Source organism: Amblyomma mixtum, chromosome 10, assembly GCF_055824585.1.
Source record: "Amblyomma mixtum isolate Tamu chromosome 10, ASM5582458v1, whole genome shotgun sequence".
NCBI classification, from domain to species: domain Eukaryota; kingdom Metazoa; phylum Arthropoda; class Arachnida; order Ixodida; family Ixodidae; genus Amblyomma; species Amblyomma mixtum.
The window spans coordinates 26,620,559-26,638,332 of NC_143021.1; the positions used below are offsets into that span (position 1 = coordinate 26,620,559).

The 17,774-nt window shown below is 48.7% G+C and overlaps 1 protein-coding gene across 1 annotated transcript in view; it reads left to right on the forward strand.

Annotated features, from left to right (window-relative positions):
- Window positions 1–298: 298 nt before the first annotated feature.
- The window catches only part of LOC149325432 (sodium-coupled monocarboxylate transporter 2-like), a 34,969-nt gene continuing 17,493 nt past the window's right edge, over window positions 299–17,774 (forward strand). Inside the window, exons 1-4 of the mRNA XM_089564282.1 lie at window positions 299–631; window positions 6,737–6,802; window positions 10,410–10,461; window positions 12,121–12,188. Of these exons, the coding sequence (XP_089420408.1) occupies window positions 299–631; window positions 6,737–6,802; window positions 10,410–10,461; window positions 12,121–12,188 (519 nt within the window). The remainder of the gene's footprint in view (window positions 632–6,736; window positions 6,803–10,409; window positions 10,462–12,120; window positions 12,189–17,774) is intronic.

Below are 17,774 nucleotides of genomic sequence, written 5' to 3' on the forward strand. Positions count from 1 at the left end.
TGGCGATTTACTTCTCGGTATCTCTTTAGAGGGTATCTCTTAATAAATTTACGCTGTTGTTTACCGCAAGGCTTACGCCCCTCCCTCGTCACAACATCTAGTACTGCCTATCTTTCGTCAATACAATCGAACCTTCTGTTACGAAAAGGTTGCAAACAAATATTTCCTACTCGCAGGCCCACCACATTTGCCCGGATTACCCGAAGTGGAAAGAGGAAAAAATACAGGGGCCAGCTTAGTCCTAGTAAAGGATCGCCTCTACCGTGGCCAGCACTCTGGTCAACCAACCACAGCAGACATGACACTCGCCGCCGAATACGCCGTTTTTGGCACCCTGATGACCCTGAACCTAGGACTGGGCCTGTACTTTTCGCTGCGGCGCAAGGCCCGCCTGGCCAACTCCACCGCCGAGGTGTTTCTGGGAAGCCGAGCCCTACGGGTGCTTCCTCTGGCCGCGTCTATCGTGGCCACCAAGGTCTCCTCCACCGGCCTGGTGGGCTTCACGGGCCACTACTACGCGTATGGATTCCACCTCGCCTGGAACAACCTGACCGTCCTGGCCATTGCGCCGCTCGTGGCCCACTTGTTCCTGCCTGTGTTCTATGAACTTCGCATTACATCTGTGTTTGAGGTCAGTCTGTGGCTATGAGTTTCAAATGCTAATGTGTCGAGAAGAAATCATTAGGCACCTTTAACAATATGCGTTTCATGTTACCGTTAAGGGAAATCCAGGACCACGTGCGCCGTCAGTGCTCATGCGCAGATCGCCTTCAGGGCACGAGATAGCGCCAGTTACAATGTCGCTGCGCGCTCGGCTGCCGCATGCGGACCAATCAGCGAGTGCGCACTGCGGGTGTGCACTGGGAGGGGAGTGGAAGCACTCGGTACTCCGGTGAAGGCAGCGGTAACAAATTATACGTTATGCTAAACGTGTCTAATTAGAAGACAGGAAAGACGACGACGATGGTGTCCAGGACCAGGTTTCTTTGTGTTGAAGATAAGAACGATGAGACCACGTGTTGAGCGGCAGAGGAAATTGTCACAAACCGATTTAAACGAAACAACAACAAATACATAAGAACAAACTAGTTTGTGGTGTTTTACTATTCGATTATCATTTGTGAAGCTGCTGCTAAACTTCGCATCATTCTTTGTCACACTTTGCAACTTCCCGGAAATAATTATAAGTATGCATTTGTAAAAATGCTTGGAGGGGACCGCATCATGGGTATGACACGATGGCATATTGGATTAATTACAATATACCCTGAAGGTCATTCTATGCTTCCAATTAATAGGTCCCTGCAAATCCTCATAAACCTCCTGGAGCAGTTGTGCAGCGGTTAAGTTAATTAACCGCCGTTGATTATAATTTCATGCCTCCCTTCTAAAGTGCATTTTGGAATATTTGCGTGCACCTTTTCCTTTTTAAGATTGCCAAATTCTGAGCTGCTTTCTGTCATGTTGGCCTGTATTCCTACCTCAGATGGGAGATTGCGACCTTGCCCCTCGTGAATTACTCCGCTCATGCAGTGTAATTCACATTGTCGCCAACCTCTAAATATTATGTGACATTACCTTAAATCCATTCCTGCTTTTTTCGAGACTTTTTACCCAGACAGCTTTTATGGTTCCAGTATTTTCTGGGCCCACTGTCAGTTCAGTCATGAACTTGCGCCAAATAGCGATCAGTGAACTGCTTTATTTTATTCAGAACGAGGACCTGTAGTTTCTCCCTTTTGTTGATAAGATTTTCATTTTTGGTTTCCTCTTGCGATAACTGCGCCTTCTTTTTCTCGCTGTGCTCCCTTGAGGCCACCCGTCGTTGTCAGATGGCCTGCTCAATTTTCTTATTAGACCAGCTTTTTGCTTCTTCTTTCCAGCATTTTTCCACATTTACTTGTTACGTTTTCATACTGGCCAGTTGTTCTACCTGTTTAGAACCCCATTTTTGCAAGTGGCGTTTCTCTGTTGATTCCTCGATTCCTGCTGCTATTAGCGGTACTTGTCAGTCGTTTGTTTTGCGGTGCCTTTTTACCTTTTCTGCATTTTGATTTTAATCACGGCTCCCATGTGCAGACTAATACATTAATAATTACTTCCTAGGCTGTACTTTCCTCTCTGTCCATTTCCATTTTTGGTCCCTTGCTAAAGATTCCCAGCGACATTACATAAAAGTTAGTGGTCGTGTGACCATTCCAGATTTTCGTCGTGATTTGCCCCTCACAGTTAGGTTTTCTATTTAAAATAAACAGGTTGCACCACTCACAGAAGTCGTCTAGCATAAACTTACAGTTACAATCTGTGTATCCATCCAGATCATCGATGTGGCCATTCATTCCTCCGCCAGAATAGTATCAGCACTGTCTCAAAACTGTTTTATATCGTCAGTGAGACACTTAACTAGGTTATTGTTTTCTTGCCTGCATTTTTACCCTGTCTCTAAATAATTATCCCCCCCCCAAGTCCTTTTACTGGCAATTGTTTCCGATACCGAGACATGTTATATTCAAGCTGATTATATTCTTTGCCAATTGTTTACTTGATGCATCAGCATACCTACCCTTTCCTTTTTCGTCTCCCTTGATGTCTTGTCCTCTTTTCGGACATAGCCATCGATAAACCGCGGGTGACCTAGATCCCTGAGATGTGTTAGTACGGAGAGTACACGCCTGTTTCATCGTGCTTTCATTTCCTGACCGTTCTTGCCGCCATTTTATTGGGCTTTGACTCCATTATTAATTTCTTCATCGCTTCCTCATTCACTTCGCCCATATTTCCCATCGGCAACTAAAACAGCCTACTGCATGGCCCACCGGGCGCCAGCTGATGTCTCCTCCCAGCCTTCCACTAAAATGGACGCCATGTCGTCCAAGCTGTCGGCCAACACCTGCCGCACACACTTTTTTATTTCTGCCATTTTGATGCATTTCGCCATGGTTTACTTATAGTTACCATGCCCCTGCCATCCTCTCTGTTCTGTCCTAGCACCTCCGGTGTTGTGCCCACCACAATCTGTACTTGCTGTGCTATTGCACTTATATCACCAACTCCCAGACCTGGCCTGTCCTCCATTTGTGCTCCGTTGCCATTTTTGAGGACATAATTCCGTCCCGCCGCAACTATTACCAGACTGCGCCCTGCAACATTCTCGGACAGTTTGCTTGTCGTCTCTCTCAGCACAGCGTTCAATGTCCAGCCAGCGAAAGTCCCGACTGATACCCGCCTATCACCCTTTACCCGCTACATTACAGCTCCTTTGCACCTCCTCATTGCTGAGTTACTGGCGATCAGCACATGGATACTGTCCTGCTAGCTACTGGTCCCTGCTTCCGTTTATCACTGAGTGTGACCTGACTTCTGGAATTTGCCTTGTTCCTTCCTCTCTATTGCCTTCAGACTTTCTAACAGCTACCTGGGACTAGCTGTCCCTGACCAAACCTGCTCGACCTAACTAGCGTAAATCTAAATGCATGTTACTTTAAAAATAGTAAAGGAAAAATCTCGTCTATTTAACTTTGTCACTTCGCTCCCGCAGTCGTCACTCCGTCTAGTGCCGGTCGCCACGTGCAATCCTAAGAGCAGCGAAACGTGTGTCCGCACATCCCCGGTGCCCCTACCAGCACTCGCAACGGAAGTACTCCGGCGGGCGCGAGCCGTGACCTCAAGCAGCTACTAGTTTGCGGCGAAGTGCTTGATGCTGTACCCCTTGCTTCTTATGCCATGGTAGCGCGATCAATGCATGCGTCATAGTTTTCGTCTTGTGCCACCTGCTCTGCTCTTGTTTTTAAAGTTTTAGGACATGTGTATTTGCTTCCAATTCCTTCTCATTAGCGAAGGCCAGTCAGAAAAAACGGAAGAACGGTGTGAAAAATGAATGATATTTTGCAGTTTTGTCGTAATGACAAATATTTCAATTTTTTGTGGCACTTTTAGTTAGTGCTGTAGTTTTCTCTGTACAACATTTCGGTGGTATGTAGTAATTTCGGTGATAACTACACAAAATTCTTTTGTTACCATAAACATTTCTGGTGCAACCACAAGTACTGGTCAAAGACATTACGGAAAACTTGTGAGGGCAGAAACTCTTCTGCGGTGTTCTTCAACTGGGATACGTAAGGCGCGTTACACGAAGCGTATCAACGTGATGTTATCACGGTGCATGTATATCTTCTTTTAAAAGGTGCATCTGGTGCTTCGTAATCACAGCAAGAAATGCGATTTCTCTTATGCCTCTTACCATAAGCAGCCATGCGCACCTCCTGTCATACTTTTGGAGAACAGGACTTCGCGAAGAAATTTAGTTACTTGCATGTAGGGTGCATTATTCGAGATTTCTGGGTGCACTATAAACTTGACTTAAAATAGGGCCAACTATAAATTTTTTGTGTGGCGTGAAAAAAGAGCGAAGGAATTAGATTTATAGCTAATATTAAGTTCCATAAACCTTTTACTGTGGGTGTACAATGAGACCCGCATGATGCGCGAACACTCATACGCCGAACTTTTCTGCATTGTAAAAACAAAATGCTCCCCCGTACAGAGAAAGACGCTGGTAATGCGTTGCAGGAGCGTTTTTTGTAACCTGAGCTACGGACTAAATGTCAGAAATAGGGATTTCGTATGACGATTATCGCTATTGCGTGTTCGTAATGCTTCATATCGTATCGTGTCGTATCGTGTGTTCGGAAGCTGGTCTGTTCGCGTCGCAACGGGTTCGAATCCCAGCCCCAAATATTTATTTGATTTCTTATTTATTCGTCTATTTCACTTGCCTCAAACTCATGTATATCGCAAGATCTGCACAAACCCGCAAATATCGTGAGATCTTGCTCGGAGTTTGCCCATTGGAACTGCGCTTTCGCACAAAAAAATCAGGGGGCACTTTGACTGTCTAAAGTGCGTAGAGGTGAAAGAGTCTTCCGCACCACTTTCGCTGCTTCTGTGGCACTGGTGGCGTCACATATAATCGAGTTCTAATTACTAAGTGATGACAAATCACTAATTAATGCTTAATTACTGATTAATGCCTGAATACTAATTCACTGCTAAATAGCCGCCGCGGTGGCTCAGCGGTTATGGTGCTCGGCTGCTGTCCCGAAAGACGCGGGTTCGATCCCGGCCGCGGCGGCTGGAATTTCTTTGGAGGAGGAATTCTAGAGGCCCGTGTACTGTGCGATGTCAGTGCACGTTAAAGAACCCCAGGTGGTCGAAATTTCCGGAGCCCTTCACTACGGCGTCTCTCATAGCCTCAGTCGCTTTGGGACGTTAAACCCCATAAACCATAAACCAATTAATGACGCTTATGTATCGCCTTTACGAGTGGAACGCGACAGCGTGTTGTAGCGCTTCCAGGGACTCCACGGAACGCCTCCACCCGTTCGGCGCGACGCCTTGCCCTTTGGACGCAACGCTTTTTGAGGAAAGGAAATGGCGCAGTAATTCTCTGTCATTTCGGTGGACACCTGAATCGCACCGTAGAGGAAGGGAGGAAGTGGGAGTGAAAGAAGCCAAAGAGGGCCCTTAATGAAGAAAAGCAAAAATTGTATTTGAGGAAAGTAAATTACGCAGTAACTGTCTCGTATATCTCGATGGACAGGCGTCAAAATTCAGGGGGTACTTTTTTTACCTAAAGTGTGGTCACTGGAGTGTGGTTAGGATGTTAAGCTTCGCCTCTAAGAGTGGAACGCGACAGCGTCTTGCAACGCTGCCAGGGAGTCCATAGAACGCCATCGCCCATTCGGTTCTACGCCTCGCTCGTCGGTAAATTGGTTTTTGAGGAAAGGAAATGTATCTGTCTCTCATACCTCGGTGGACACCTAAACCTCGCCAGGAGGAAGGGAGGAGGATGGGAGTGAGCGAAGACATCGTATTCACTAGACGCGCCTTTGTTCATTCCAAACCATCGCGCTGGAATGGCGGAGTGGATAGCATGCTCGTCTTGCACGCCGAAGACCGGGGTTCGATTCCCGAGCTCGACCAATTTCCTACTCGGTTTTATTTATTTATACGGCCTGACTAGTAAAGTTAATTAGGCTAATTGAGTAGTTAAGCAATTAACTAAGCTCAGTCCCACTTGGAGCATCACTATACGATTCCTTCAATTGGTTGCATGGTCACTAGACAAAGTACAATTGGCCCCGTTTGAAATTCGCGCACTATGACGTCACGACCGTTTCGACCAACTCAAAAGCGTGACATTTCTGTCGACAACTGCTGCTTACAACGATGAGACATTAAAGGCTTTCGCCTTAAAATTTGTTTTATTTTTCGCATTGCCGTTACACTCGGCAAACGAGCAGGAACATATTGTGTTTGAATGTAGTGTAACGCAGTGGTCGGAAAGTGGAGAGGGCTTGAAATAAACTTTTTACTGGGCAGACCTGCGCCCACAGAGAACTGGATCACTCGGAGGCAGCGTAACAAGCACGCTCGGTGGTCGTTGAACAAAAGCCCGCCGTTCACGGCTGTCCTGAATTTCAAGCTGATAGCGAACTTTCGAAATGCGCATGCAAAGTAACCACAACAGTCTGCTACGACGCAGAATCGTCTCCACCTGGATGCGACTGATCTAGATAAACCTGGTCGCGTCTTGCATCACAAAGTGACGAAGCCGCATGTCGGCAGTTTTGAGCGCAAGCGAACCAACAGTACAAAGATTCCTGGTAATATTACTGCCATCCCACCATGTCATCTATATTCATTCAATGCTTACCTCACCCTTCTATCTTTGCAGTATATTCGGCTGCGATTCAACTCGGCCATTTCATTAACAGCCTGTGCCAGTTACTTGTTCCTCACGGTAAGTGAAAGCGTCGGTTTCAATGCAATAACCTAAAACTGGATCATCCGATGTGGAAGATAGGAACGCAATAGCGTAAACAGACCGTCCAGCCGAAAATAAGGGGACGTATTGCCAAAAAATATCCCGTGGGCGCACTCGAGCAGACGACGCCCAGGAGTGCGACCGCGTGAGATGAAGTTACTTCTGTGGACACAAAAAATGGCTGCTTGATGTGCGGCCGCTGCGGCGGCGACCGCGGTATCTTCACTCCGTTGTAAACAAGTGGTTCCAAGGGTTTATGCCAATCGCTTCTTGCGATCGTGAATGCACGAAGTGCGTCGATTCAAAGGACCTTTGCAAGACGCGGCGTTCTATTCTCGATATGCGTCGTCAACGGTCATCAAGCTTACGCCAGACCTGCGTGGTGGCTATGCCACGAATCATTTAGAGCAGTTTGTGGTTGCTGCAAGCGTTCCAAATTATTGCGAGCTCATCACGGACAGCGGCAAGTAGTAGCTGCGCTCGGTAAATTTCCTGTGCATGCATGAGCTGCATAGCACAGTGACAAGAGTCCTGTCCGCGTAATCAAAGTAACTATGATCGGAGCGAGTGCTTTTCAGCCAAGGCACGAAATGTGCACCTGCGCACTACGCACGCCGTATTTTCGAATGATGAGAAGAACTTAGCAGTTTGCGGCTAGTCACACTTTTTGTGACTGGGTCGGTGACCGCGACGGAAACGAGCACACGACTTAGTTTCTGCTATGTATCCAGCGTCGATTTTGATGGCAGTTCTTGTCGGTGTGTGCTTTATGACTGGCGCATGTGTGACGCGACACTATCTCGGCCGCACAGCCGTCGGACTGTTCTCCGCCTAAACAACAGAAGCGTCGCGCTCATTGTACTGCTTGGTGCTCCGTACAGCACATTTTGTGATGAAGGTTTGTCTGGTTACGACTGGCCGTCGTCACAGTGTTACCTGTGAAAACATTGGTGTCCAGTGTCAATGTCTTTCCAGAGCGTCATTTTTTATTTCTTTGCGGCTATGTGAACCTATGTACGCAACAAATATTTGCGTGATGAATTGGTGACTGAGCCCAGCTTCCTCTGCATGATGGTGGGCTGAGCCAAGGCAGTAGTTATCGGTTTAGGTTGTGACCACAAGGTATCAGGAGATTAGAAACAACAATCATTGCTGCAATTTTATCATCACTGCTTCATAGTGTAAAAATTCCTAATACGTGTCAACTCATGCACGTGTATGCCAGAAGGATTGCATTTGATGTTATTCCGAAGGAAAGTATGGCAGCAGCTTGTACCTCTGATGGCGATTAACCCACATAGATTCGTGCCATTTTAATATGGACACTGCTTCCCGGTCAAAACTGTTCGCCGAGCAAGTTTTGCATAACAAGTGACGAAAAAATGTTCAGAAAATTGTCTTAATTCCTTCTTTTTTTTTCGCATAGCAGTGTTAAGTCACTATTAGACAAATGCTCCGCAAAATGAAGTTGATGTGGTACCTTGGTTTTTATTAAAATCAGCAAAATGCTGTGATCTTGAAGCGCCTGGTTGGTCATGACAGGGTTTGTGCCAATCTAATTCTTGGCTCTGAAAGTGCAGAAATTTAATGATGTCCTGTTAGTTGTAGATGATTTTTCGGGTGGTTCCTTGTAGGTCAGAATATTGACAGTTCGAAACTGTATAAAATGTTCAAAATGGTATTGTTCCAGATCTGATCGCCATATTGCTCAAATGGCGTTAAGCAGTTCCTCAGCAGCTCTCTCTCTGGGCCAGCTGAATCAGTTTGTTTAAGGATATACTTTTGAAGCCTTGAGAATGCTTGAGACTGCCTGCCACAAACATGCTTACTTGCCTCCTGAGTTACTGCGATGTTCGGCCGACAATAAGCTACAGTCAGTATAAAACACTTCCCAGATTTATTTAATCTTCTTTGTCTTTTCTACGTGCCTAAATTGATTTGCTCACACACAGATGCATATTTTAATCTGCCTCAGTGATTAGCTAGGCTTTCTGGAGCAGCTATCTATTCAATATTGCACTATTTGTGCGCACCCCTCCCAAGCTACAGAAACTAGGCTTATTTGAATCCATTGAAATTCACTTCAAATCTTTGAAATGCCGCATAGTGGTCCGCCCTACAATGCCGACGTTGATGCCTTTGCGAATTTCCTGTAGTATCAATGGAACCGTTAACCTGTTGAGTCAACAACCACATTTAATATGAACACATTCCTGTACTGCTTGTATTGACTGAAATGATTTTTGCAGCTTGCATTTGCCGATTGCCCATTTTTCACCGGCACTAAGTTCTATTCCAGCCCTCCATGCAAGCCTGAAACTGGAGCGTTGCAATTTTCCTTTCTTCTGCTTTGTACAGAGGACAAAACGCTTGCCTATAACACGTTCTGGGTGTGTTTCGGGCTGAATGTGCGATGTCTAGTAACAACATTTGGTTTAAAGTGGTCTGTATGTAAGGATGTGCCATTGAACTCGTAGTATTTCATCGTCATTTTCTGCCTTCCTGGTCGCAGTGGTTTTGGAAGCTGCGGGAGAAACAATTCGGTCGTTCTGGACACGTGTTTTTCCCTCTGTACACTATGCGTCACCCCAGCGCAGCGCTCGGGTGGTGCGCTGCCCTTCAAAGAATGTGAAACCTCGCCGCATCTGCTACTTTATAAACAACGCTGTTCACAAAATGTTGATCCACTTAGACTTTTCAAGCGCTGTGGGAAGAGAACTTTGCCCGCGGACTGTCAGGCTACTGCATAATTCCAGCTTTGGTTGCCTGGTGCGCACTCCTCGAGCGCTCTACGCAAGGGTGTCGAAGGCTGTACTCTCTTTAAAAAGTGATAATTTAGCACTCTCGGCTATGGAAAGGGATCTGTGAGGTTATAGAAGTTACATTGTACGCAAGTGGCTTTGTTTTTCAGAGCAATGAATAATGAGTAATGAGTTTTTTGAGTAATGAGCAATCTGCACCAGGATGTGAGTCGCCGGGCCCGACAATGTTGTTAGCACCAAAAGAGATATTTTGGCAAACAGAGAGTGTGCAAGCAGGGGGAGTCTCTGTGCCTGGCAGTTCACGGACTATCACAAAACTGTGCACACAGTGCGACAAGCAGTATGATGGCAATTGTGTAGCAAAGGTATAACATTGACTCAATGTTTGACTTATTTCATTTTATTCTGCAACATCATAGGCCTCGTAATGGAAATCTAATTTTACAAACTCTGCTTGAGAAGGTAGGGTTTCTTCAAGATAACCAGAAAATAGGGCCATCGTATCCCGTTTTCCTCAGCATAAGAACTATTATTTCTCAGCTTAAATTGGTTCTTGCTCCAAATTGGTTCTTGCTTGCTTGCATTTCGTCTACTGTAATCCAGTTTACTGGCTCCCAAATCTTATTAGGCTGACATTAATGAGAACCAGTGGGTTACCAGTGGACTCCCGAGGATGCCCATCCTCGAGAGAGGTTTCTGTAGGATGGAGGGTTCACAGACACGCACACACATACACCCACGGACGCAAAAAGTCAAGGCGTTTCTCCGGAGAAGGAATATGCTACTAATACACTGGGATCAAAATCACTCTGATGTTTCAGCAAAGCGCTGGTGCGCTGGGAATTTTCGCGGCCAGCCTGACACTTGTCACAGGTAAGTTTTATCATAAGTTAAAGCCATTTGCTTCTGAATGCAAATCAGGGAGAGAATGTAAGATGCAACGCCTGTCAGCGGAGGATCTCAGCCCCACGATCATGAATACTAGGTTGCGAAACAGGCCTTTTTAAATAGCGCTATTTTGTTCTGGCTCAAGTTATGAGCTGTTGATGCTGATAAAGAGAAATATCTAACCGCTGTATCTTACCAGTACTCGCCTAGGGATAGAAACGGGGAGGCTAATGGAGTGAAAACAATTTAAATTGGGAACAACATAGCGAGCTATGGAGAGAAAAACGATTGGTATGATTTTAAAGGACATATATTAGAGTGCAAAGAAAATTATAATGAAAAATAAATGTGCCCTGCCAACATTAAGGGACACGAAGAGAGCACCGGGCACAGCAATAAAGGAGAAGAAGAGGTAACAAACGCGAGTAATGACATCCTACTTAAAGTCAAGAAGGAAAATAGACAAGGACATGCTATTTGATGCAGAAGCAAGGTAAGCAATGATGTTTAGGCAAACGAAACAAAATTGAAATCAGAGGTGCAGGCTCGGCATCATGATGGGATCTGTCTAGAAGCCAAGTCTAGGGAAGCACCTTTATTTTTGCTCTGTTGCCTCCTTCATTCCTTCGAAATACAAAGGCAGAAATCACTGTTGAGAGGTGGCTTTGCACCGCCTTTAGACGTTGCTACAATTCCCGATACCTGTCGTTGCTACCATAAATGTGTGCTTCTGACGTTCTGCCCCAAATTATATTTAATTAGGTGCACTGGCACCTCCTCAATCATTTTTTTAATTTTGCCCATATTTAAACTCGCTAGCATTGATTGGTCTAGGTGCCGAAGCACTCGGTCAATCACTGTTGCCGTCTTCGCTGCCTGCGAAGCATCTGCGTGCGCTAAGGACGTAAGAAGAGTAAACATAAGGTGTAATAAATCTAATATAAAAGCCTTATTATTGTGCTCTTACCACGAAGGCGGCTTCTCGAATGCGAATATCATCGCGCATCTTTATTCAGAAAGAGCGAATGACCCACACCTCGCTGCAAGCTGCAATCTCTGTAAACCATGCGGATGATCACACCGCACTATTTTTATTTTTGTTGAAAAACTTGAGAACTGGGCCGATGGTCTTACGAACTATAAAAATCGAAACTTACTTTAAGCATGCTGAAGTGGAGGCCTTTTACTGACAATAAGGAATTAGCAAGGCATAAGGAGGTTGATAAATGGGAGAGAGCTAGGAGTAGGTGCATATGACACGTCGTCTGGATTGAGCGTGAGTGGGATATATGCTCGGAACCGTGGATTCGGAACTGTTTACACCTACGTACGCTGCCGAATTTAACTACGCTACCGGCTCCAGCTGCTGCGAAAAGTGTTTTGTTCATGAGTTCCTTAGCAATCTCACTTTTCTTGCGTATGCCGTCGGGCTTTGAAATTATACTCAGAAAAAAAGTCACCTTTAAGTGCTAAGAATGGCAGCAGCGTCAAAATAGCGTTAAAAATCACACCACATAACTTTTAGGTCACCATAAATACCGCTGAGCCCGCTTCTTGCTGCACACTTACTAATGATCGTTGCGTGCAGTTTTTACTATTCACTCTTCTGAAAATTGAAACCGAGAAACTTCTGAATTTTCACAGTATTTGGGGCTCCTCTGGTGTGGTGCAACATCATCATCGGGTTCTGTGGGACGCTCTACACAGCACTGGTGAGGGTTAATAATCAGCTTTCTTATTATATGAAAAGCGTTGTGTTTAAGAGAAAAAAGTTCTCGATGTGATATTGTCACGGCTATACAGTCGGGACAGCCAGGTCACGTTTTACTGAACAGCGCCAGGTAGCAGCGAACTCCCGAGCGGAACCCGAAGAAGAGACGACGAAGAAGCCCCGCCCGCCACCATGGCTAAGGCTAGCCAGGATGGCGGTTGAGACAGTTCGGCCAGGAGACGGCGCCACGAGAATGTCCAGGAATGTGGCATTGCTTCCCCCCTCTGCAAAGCGCCTCCCGCGGCGCTGGAGGGCGTGTGGTCCGGCAGCCGCTTCCCCGGGCACAGGCTTTTGGGGCACGAACATCCGCTGATCATAGAGTGCCCTTGCAGAGGCGCAGTAGTCCTGGTGTATATAGTAGGTATCGGCGACGGGCGCGGAATCCACTTTCTCGGCCGTCGTGATCTCGTACGCGAGGAGAGGGAGGCATTAAGACAATCATCATAGATGCGGATAGCTGGAGCATATGGACGGTCAGGATGGAGAATGCCATGATCTTTGCGCTGTTAGTCGTCTGGACATAGGCTACTTCCAGTGGGAGCAGCACGCGGTCGTTCAGCGTTCGCGACAGTGAAGCGTGGGTACTCCGTCCGACGAAATATTCAAGCTGCAGCGTATTGTGGTTGAACAGCACGGCAAGTGTGGAATGGATATTGACGTTGCCGAATTCCATGTGGCGGTTCTGGCCGATCACCATCTGGACGGGTGCGCACGGTGAAGAGCCGAGTGGAGAGAGAGAAGGTTGAGACGAGTGAGCTGCTAGCGGGCGTGGTAAGGCTTCATTCGGGCGACATGCACAACTTCGGACGTTGGTCGCCTAAAGGAACGAACAGTTCCTTGAGGGAGAACTTCATAGTTTACCTCGCCGAGTTGGCGTAACACTTCATAGGGGCCAAAGTACCGCCGAAGAAGCTTTTCAGAGCGCCCTCGTTGACGGACTGGGCTCCACACCCAAACATGTTCTCCGGGCTGGTAAGTGACATCCCTGTGGCGATGGTTGTAACGGCGAGCGTCTTTTTCTTGTTGATGCCGGATATGCTGCCGAGCAAGTTGGCGGGCGGCCTCGGCTTCGTGAACAAAGCGGTCGGCCCCCACGACAGTGGAGTTTTCACTACCAGGAAGCAGCATGGCGTCGAGCATTGTCACGGCCTCGCGACCATGGACTAAGCGAAATGGTGTGAAGTTAGTAGTCTCTTGCAGCGCGGTGTTATATGCGAACGTAACGTAAGGGAGTACTGCATCCCAGTTGCGGTGGTCGTCGTCGACATACATGGAAATCATGTCGGCGAACGTCCTATTTAGGCGCTCAGTGAGTCCATTAGTTTGGGGGTGATAAGCTGTTGTTCGTCGGTGACTCGTGCCGCTGAGTCGCATAACTTCCTGTGTCAGCGCCGAGGTAAAGGCCGTTCCTCTGTCAGTTATAACGACCGTGGGTGCGTCATGACGAAGCACGATGTTGTGCATGAAGAAGGTGGCAATTTCCGCAGCTGTTCCGCGGGGAAGAGCTTTCGTCTCACAGTATCGACTGAGGTAGTCGGTGGCGACCACAATGTATCGGTTACCCAGCGAAGATTCCGGAAAGGGGCCGAGTAAATCCATGCCGACTTGGTAGAAAGGAACTTGTGGTGGATCAATAGGCTGTAAAAGTCCGGCCGGCTTAGTCGACGACGTCTTGCGACGTTGACACTCGCGGCAAGTTCGGACGTAGCGTTTCACAACCTCCGCGAGCTTGGGCCAGTAATATTTTTGCCGTATGCGGGCCAACGTTCGGGAGAAACCAAGGTGACCAGAGGAAGGATCATCGTGGGACGCCTGCAAGACTTCATCGCGAAAGGCATTAGGGATAACGAGCAGATAGGCAGGCTCCGTCGACCTATAGTTCTTTTTGTACAGGATACCCTCCCGTAAGCAGAATGATGATAGGCCGCGTGAAAAGATGCGGGGCGGAGTCTGAGCGCTTCCTTCGAGATAGTCAATCAGGGACCGTAATTCAATGTCGTCTCGTTGGCGGTGAGCCAGGGTGGACGCGGAAATGACCCCAAGGAAAAGGGAATCGTCATCGAGGTCCACGGGACTGGCAGGAAGTGGGGCACGGGACAAACAGTCTGCATCACTGTGCTTTTGCCCTGATTTATACACGATGGTGACATCAAATTCTTGCAGTCGGAGGCTCCAGCGTGCGAGTCGCCCTGAGGGATCCTTGAGATTTGCCAACCAACACAGCGAGTGGTGGTCGCTCACCACTCGGAAAGGGCGGCCATACAAATAGGGTCGAAATTTCGTTACTGCCCACACAATAGCTAGACATTCTTTTTCGGTGGTGGAATAGTTCACCTCAGACCGTGATAACGTGCGGCTTGCGTAAGCGATTGCGCGTTCGACACCATCCTGCCACTGTACAAGTACCGCACCAAGGCCAACGTTACTCGCGTCTGTGTGCAGTTCTGTGTCAGCGGCCTCATCGAAGTGCCCAAGTATGGGTGTATTCTGAAGACGCGTGCGTAGCTCTTCAAAGGCATGTTGTTGCTCCCGACCCCAGACGAACGGTTCGTTATCTTTGGTGAGGCGAGTAAGGGGCTCAGCTATTCGGGAGAAGTTCTTCACAAAGCGCCGATAGTAGGCGCAGAGACCCAGAAAACGGCGCACACTTCGCTTGTCAGCAGGAATGGGAAAAGAAGCGACGGCGGCAGTCTTGTCGGGGTCTGGACTAACGCCCTTGGCGCTCACAATGTGGCCCAAAAACTTCAGCTCCTGGAAAGCGAAGTGACATTTCTCGGGCTTAAGGGAGAGACCAGCTGAACGGATAGCTTCGAAAACAGCGCGTAAGCGGCTGAGGTGTTCTTCGAAAGTGTCGGAGAAGATGACAACATCATCCAGGTACACAAGACACGACTGCCATTTGAGATCAGAAAGCACAGTGTCCATCATCCGTTGGAAAGTTGCCGGAGCTGAGCATAGGCCGAAGGGGAGCACCCTGAATTCGTACAAACCGTCCGGGGTAATAAATGCGGTCTTCTCCCGATCACGTTCGTCCACCTCTATCTGCCAGTAGCCGCTGCGTAAATCGAGGGATGAAAAGTATCTGGCGTGGCGCAGACGGTCTAGGGAGTCATCAATGCGCGGCAAAGGATAAACGTCTTTCTTAGTGACTTTGTTCAGACGTCGGTAATTAGCACAAAACCGGAGGGTCCCATCTTTCTTTGCAACTAGGACCACAGGCGACGCCCACGGGCTCTTCGATGGCTGGATCACGTCGTCGCGGAGCATTTCTTGAACTTGCCTTCGAATTGCATCCCGTTCCTTTGAAGATATCCGGTACGGCGACTGGCGTAATTGTCTCTGGCTTTCATCAACTATAATTCGATGTTTTCTTATCGGCGTTTGCCTAACTCTGGAGGTTGACGCAAAACAGTCCTGGAAAGAGTCAATGACAGTCTGCAGGTTGCGTTTTTGACTAGGCTGGAGATTCGGGTTCACGTCGAGTTTAACCGGATCATTCGTTGATTCCACGGACTTCGTAGTCCCTGTCAACGCGTACTCTCCGGCGCATTCCCCGAGTTCTTCAAAATAAGCAATCGTTGTGTTGGCCGCTAAACGTTGGGGTTCACAACCGAAATTTTTTATCAGTAGTTCGGCTCGCTTATTGTTCAGTTCTATAAGCCCGCGAGCTACACACACTTGCCGACCCAGGAGCAGTGACATGTTGGCTTCAGCGATGCCATGAGTGCCGGCGCTGTCATCGCACTCCACAGTTACTAGCATGGTGGTTCTCGACGGAATCACCACGTTATCATCGCAGACCCGCAACTTAGACCTGCGTTGCTGCGGTTCGTCGCCAACAGTACGGTGTGCCGCAAACGAGACGATCAGCTCCTTAAAGTCGATGACAGCCCCATATTCCTGTAGGAAATCCAGACCGAGAATCAGGTCTTTAGAACTCTCAGGAAGCACAGCAAAGCAGCCGGGGAAAGTGACGCCGCGGATCTGAATTCGTAAGGTGCAAACGCCGGTCGGCGTCACAACATGGCAGCCGGCTGTGCGGATCTGGGGCCCAGTCCAAGGTGTCAAAACCTTTCTAAGGGTCGTGGCTAGCCGGCTGCTTATCACAGAGAAATCAGCGCCGGTATCTACCAGTGCGGTTACTTCACAGTTATCGGTGGTTACTGGAATTTCCGTAGAAGCCAACTGCTGGCTCTTCGTCGGCGGTGGGCTCGTCGGGTCAGGTGGTCGTTGGTCTCGTCGTCGCTGCAGATCGTCGAGTGGAGGGTCTTGTTTCTTTCTAGCTGCGGCGGCCCTACCCCCAGAGGACGCCGTCTTCAGTTTTCCCGCCGTGGGGACCTGCCTCTGAATTCGCCAGAGGTCGACGGGCGGCTGGGAGAAGAGAGTCTCCTGGGCGATGGGGATCGAGACTGGCGTCGCGGCACGGTCTGAGCCTGCACGTTGGACGTCAGGTATTGTTCAATCTCCAGGGGTCGCTCGCCGTAGCGTGGTCGAGGAGCGTCTGAAGCGAAACCCCTTAAACCCATCCGACGGCAGGGGCAGAGGCGCAGGATGTGGCCGGGCTCACCGCAGTGGTAGCAGAGTGGCCGGTTCCTCGGCGTTCGCCACATGTCCGCTTTACGCATGGCGGGCCGGAATTCCTGCGGCACGGTGGTGGGCACAGTTGGACGTGGGTACTGCACAGCCGGCACAGGTGAAAAACCTTGTGCCACTGCCGCAGGCCGTCGAAGTGCCTCGCTGTAGGTCATGATGTAGGGTTGCGCCGGCCGTACTGTGCACCGCGTTCCTGCAAGGAGCGTTCCATGCTCACTGCCTCCTTCGTAAAATCGGCCACTGTCCTTGGAGGGTCGCGGACAAGTCCAGCAAACAGCTGCTCCTTAACGCCCCGCATCAGGTGCCGCACTTTCTTTGCCTCAGCCATAGCAGGGTCGGCTCGACTGAAGAGGCGCATCATGTCCTCAACGAACATGGTGACGCTCTCATTAGGCTGCTGCGATCTCGAGTGCAGAGCGACTTCCGCCTTCTCTTTTCGTTCACTGCTGCCGAATGTCGCCAGCAGCTCGCGACGAAAAACCTCCCAGGTGGCAAAAGAGGACTCGTGGTTCTCGAACCAGATCTTTGCCGAGTCCTCTAGCGCGAAGTAAACGTTCCTCAGCTTGCGCTCACCGTCCCACTGGTTGAAGGCTGCCACACGGTCGAAACTGGCCAACCAGTCTTCAACATCCTCGAACCTGTCACCGTGGAACGTCGGCGGTGACCTGGGCGCGTGAAGTACGAAGGGAGTGTCAGCTCCAAAATGTTGAGTGGTCTGGCTAGCTGTGGTTGATGTCATATCTCTTGCCGGTTTTGTCAGGCCGCTGAACTCTGGCTGTAGGCCTCGCAGGCGGCGGCTCCCTTTGTGGACGGGGGTTGTGTCCACGCACTGAGGGATGGCTTCAAAGGTGTCTTCAGAGTCAGTGTACATGGGACGTTACCCAGCCGGCTCCACCAAATATGTCACGGCTATACAGTCGGGACAGCCAGGTCA